Below are 1,815 nucleotides of genomic sequence, written 5' to 3' on the forward strand. Positions count from 1 at the left end.
CCCTGGCCGACTTCCGATCATCTGTGGCGCATGTTGCGGGATGAGCCACAAAGGCAGGGAACCGTGTCCTGAAGCTGTCACAGGTGAGAAGCTGAAAATGGCTGGGAGAATCCGACCATTGGCCCTCTGTTCAAAGCTTAACCAGCATTCCGCTTTAATTCGATCCGACTCTCCAATACCCAGTCTCAGTACGTCTGGGGCGTCTCCAGCTCTATCATCACTCGAATATCCCCGTCTCTGGTTCTTGACCGCATTGGGCTGCTCTGTTCGTTGTACCCATCGCAGCTTTGCCGGTTGCCAACTGTCCTCAAGGCCGAGCCGCAGGGCCGACTGACTTGGCGCGGCTTCGACCCTCCGTTCCTCGCAGAGAATCTCTTCCAGGCTTGTTGCTTTTTCCTTCGATCTTTTTTTTTTTCCTCCTTTGGTCCAATTCACGATCAATTGGCACCGGCGTGTGTTTGATCACCGGACAAATCGACTGCCACGAGACCACGAAGACACGAATCTCCTCCTCCTCCTCCTCCTCCTTTCACGATGCGCATCTCTCAAGCCTCGCTGGGCGCGGCCCTCACCATGGCCCTGGGCACCAGCCTGACGCAGGCTCAGTACCTGATCAATGAGCTCAGCCTGGGCTACACCGGAACGTAGGTGTGCTCCTCGCTCTCCCTCCCCCCCTTCTGGGGCCACGCACCCCATGGGCTTTCCTCGCTGACTTGATACCGGCGCATGCAGCATGGGCAAGGGACGGCGTCATCCCTAATTTTGCCCTCGTCGGCAGCCCGCAGACCCCCGAGGTGCTGTCGAACAAGATCATCCTGACTCCGTGGCGCCGGGCAACAGCGCGCGTCGGTGTGGTCCAACAACAAGCTGATGCACTCGACGTGGATCGCCGACGTCGACTTTCGCGCCAACGGGCCTGACCGTGGCGGCGGCAACCTCAACATCTGGCTGACGTCGGGCGGCAGCAACGACGTCGGCCTCAACAGCGCCTACACGGTCGGGCGCTTCGACGGCCTCGTCCTCGTCGTCGACACGTACGGCGGCTCGGGCGGCATGATCCGCGGCTTCCTCAACGACCGCACGACCGACTTCAGCGCCCAGGGCGACATTGCCGGGCTCGCTTTTGGCCACTGCCAGTACGCCTACCGCAACCTCGGCCGCCCGAGCCAGATCAAGATGCGGCAGACGGCCGACAAGTTCTCCGTCGAGGTCGACGGCACCCCCTGCTTCGCCACCGACAAGGTCAAGGTGCCGCTGGGCTACCAGTTCGGCATCACGGCCGCCAGCGCCGACAACCCCGACTCGTTCGAGGTGTTCAAGCTCGTCGTCATGTCCGAGAGCCTCCACCCCGAGGCCAGCTACACCCAGCAGGGCCAGACCGGGTCCAACCAGGGCTCCGTCGGCAACGAGGCCGCCCAAAAGACCAATCAGCAGCAGCAGCAGGAGCAGCAGCAGAAGATGAGGGACAACTCGGGCGGCGGCGGCGGCGGCGGCGGCTGGTTCAGCAAGGACACGAGCAAGGACACGAGCAAGAACGCGCCTCTAGGCGGCGACGGCGGCAGCGGCAGCGACGAGGACCCGTTCGACATCAAGGACCAGTCGGCGGAAATGTTCTCGTCGTCGGCCGAGCAGTTTGCCGACCTGCACAACCGGCTGCAGAGCCTGACGCACCACATCAGCAACGTCTTCCGCACCGTGTCCAAGCACGCGCGGTCGGGCGAGCAGTCGCGGGCCGAGGTGTCGCGGCTCATCGACACGGTGCGTCTCGACGTGCTGCCGCGCCTCGACCACGTGCGCACGCTCGAGACCAAGGTC

The 1,815-nt window shown here is 63.1% G+C and overlaps 1 protein-coding gene across 1 annotated transcript in view; it reads left to right on the top strand.

Annotated features, from left to right (window-relative positions):
- Positions 1–534: 534 nt before the first annotated feature.
- The window catches only part of VDBG_02806 (conserved hypothetical protein), a gene marked incomplete at both ends in the record, with an annotated part of 1,844 nt that continues 563 nt past the window's right edge, over positions 535–1,815 (top strand). Inside the window, 2 exons of the mRNA XM_003006621.1 lie at positions 535–644; positions 987–1,812. Of these exons, the coding sequence (XP_003006667.1) occupies positions 535–644; positions 987–1,812 (936 nt within the window). The remainder of the gene's footprint in view (positions 645–986; positions 1,813–1,815) is intronic.

Source organism: Verticillium alfalfae, genomic scaffold (assembly GCF_000150825.1).
Source record: "Verticillium alfalfae VaMs.102 supercont1.3 genomic scaffold, whole genome shotgun sequence".
Classification (NCBI taxonomy): domain Eukaryota; kingdom Fungi; phylum Ascomycota; class Sordariomycetes; order Glomerellales; family Plectosphaerellaceae; genus Verticillium; species Verticillium alfalfae.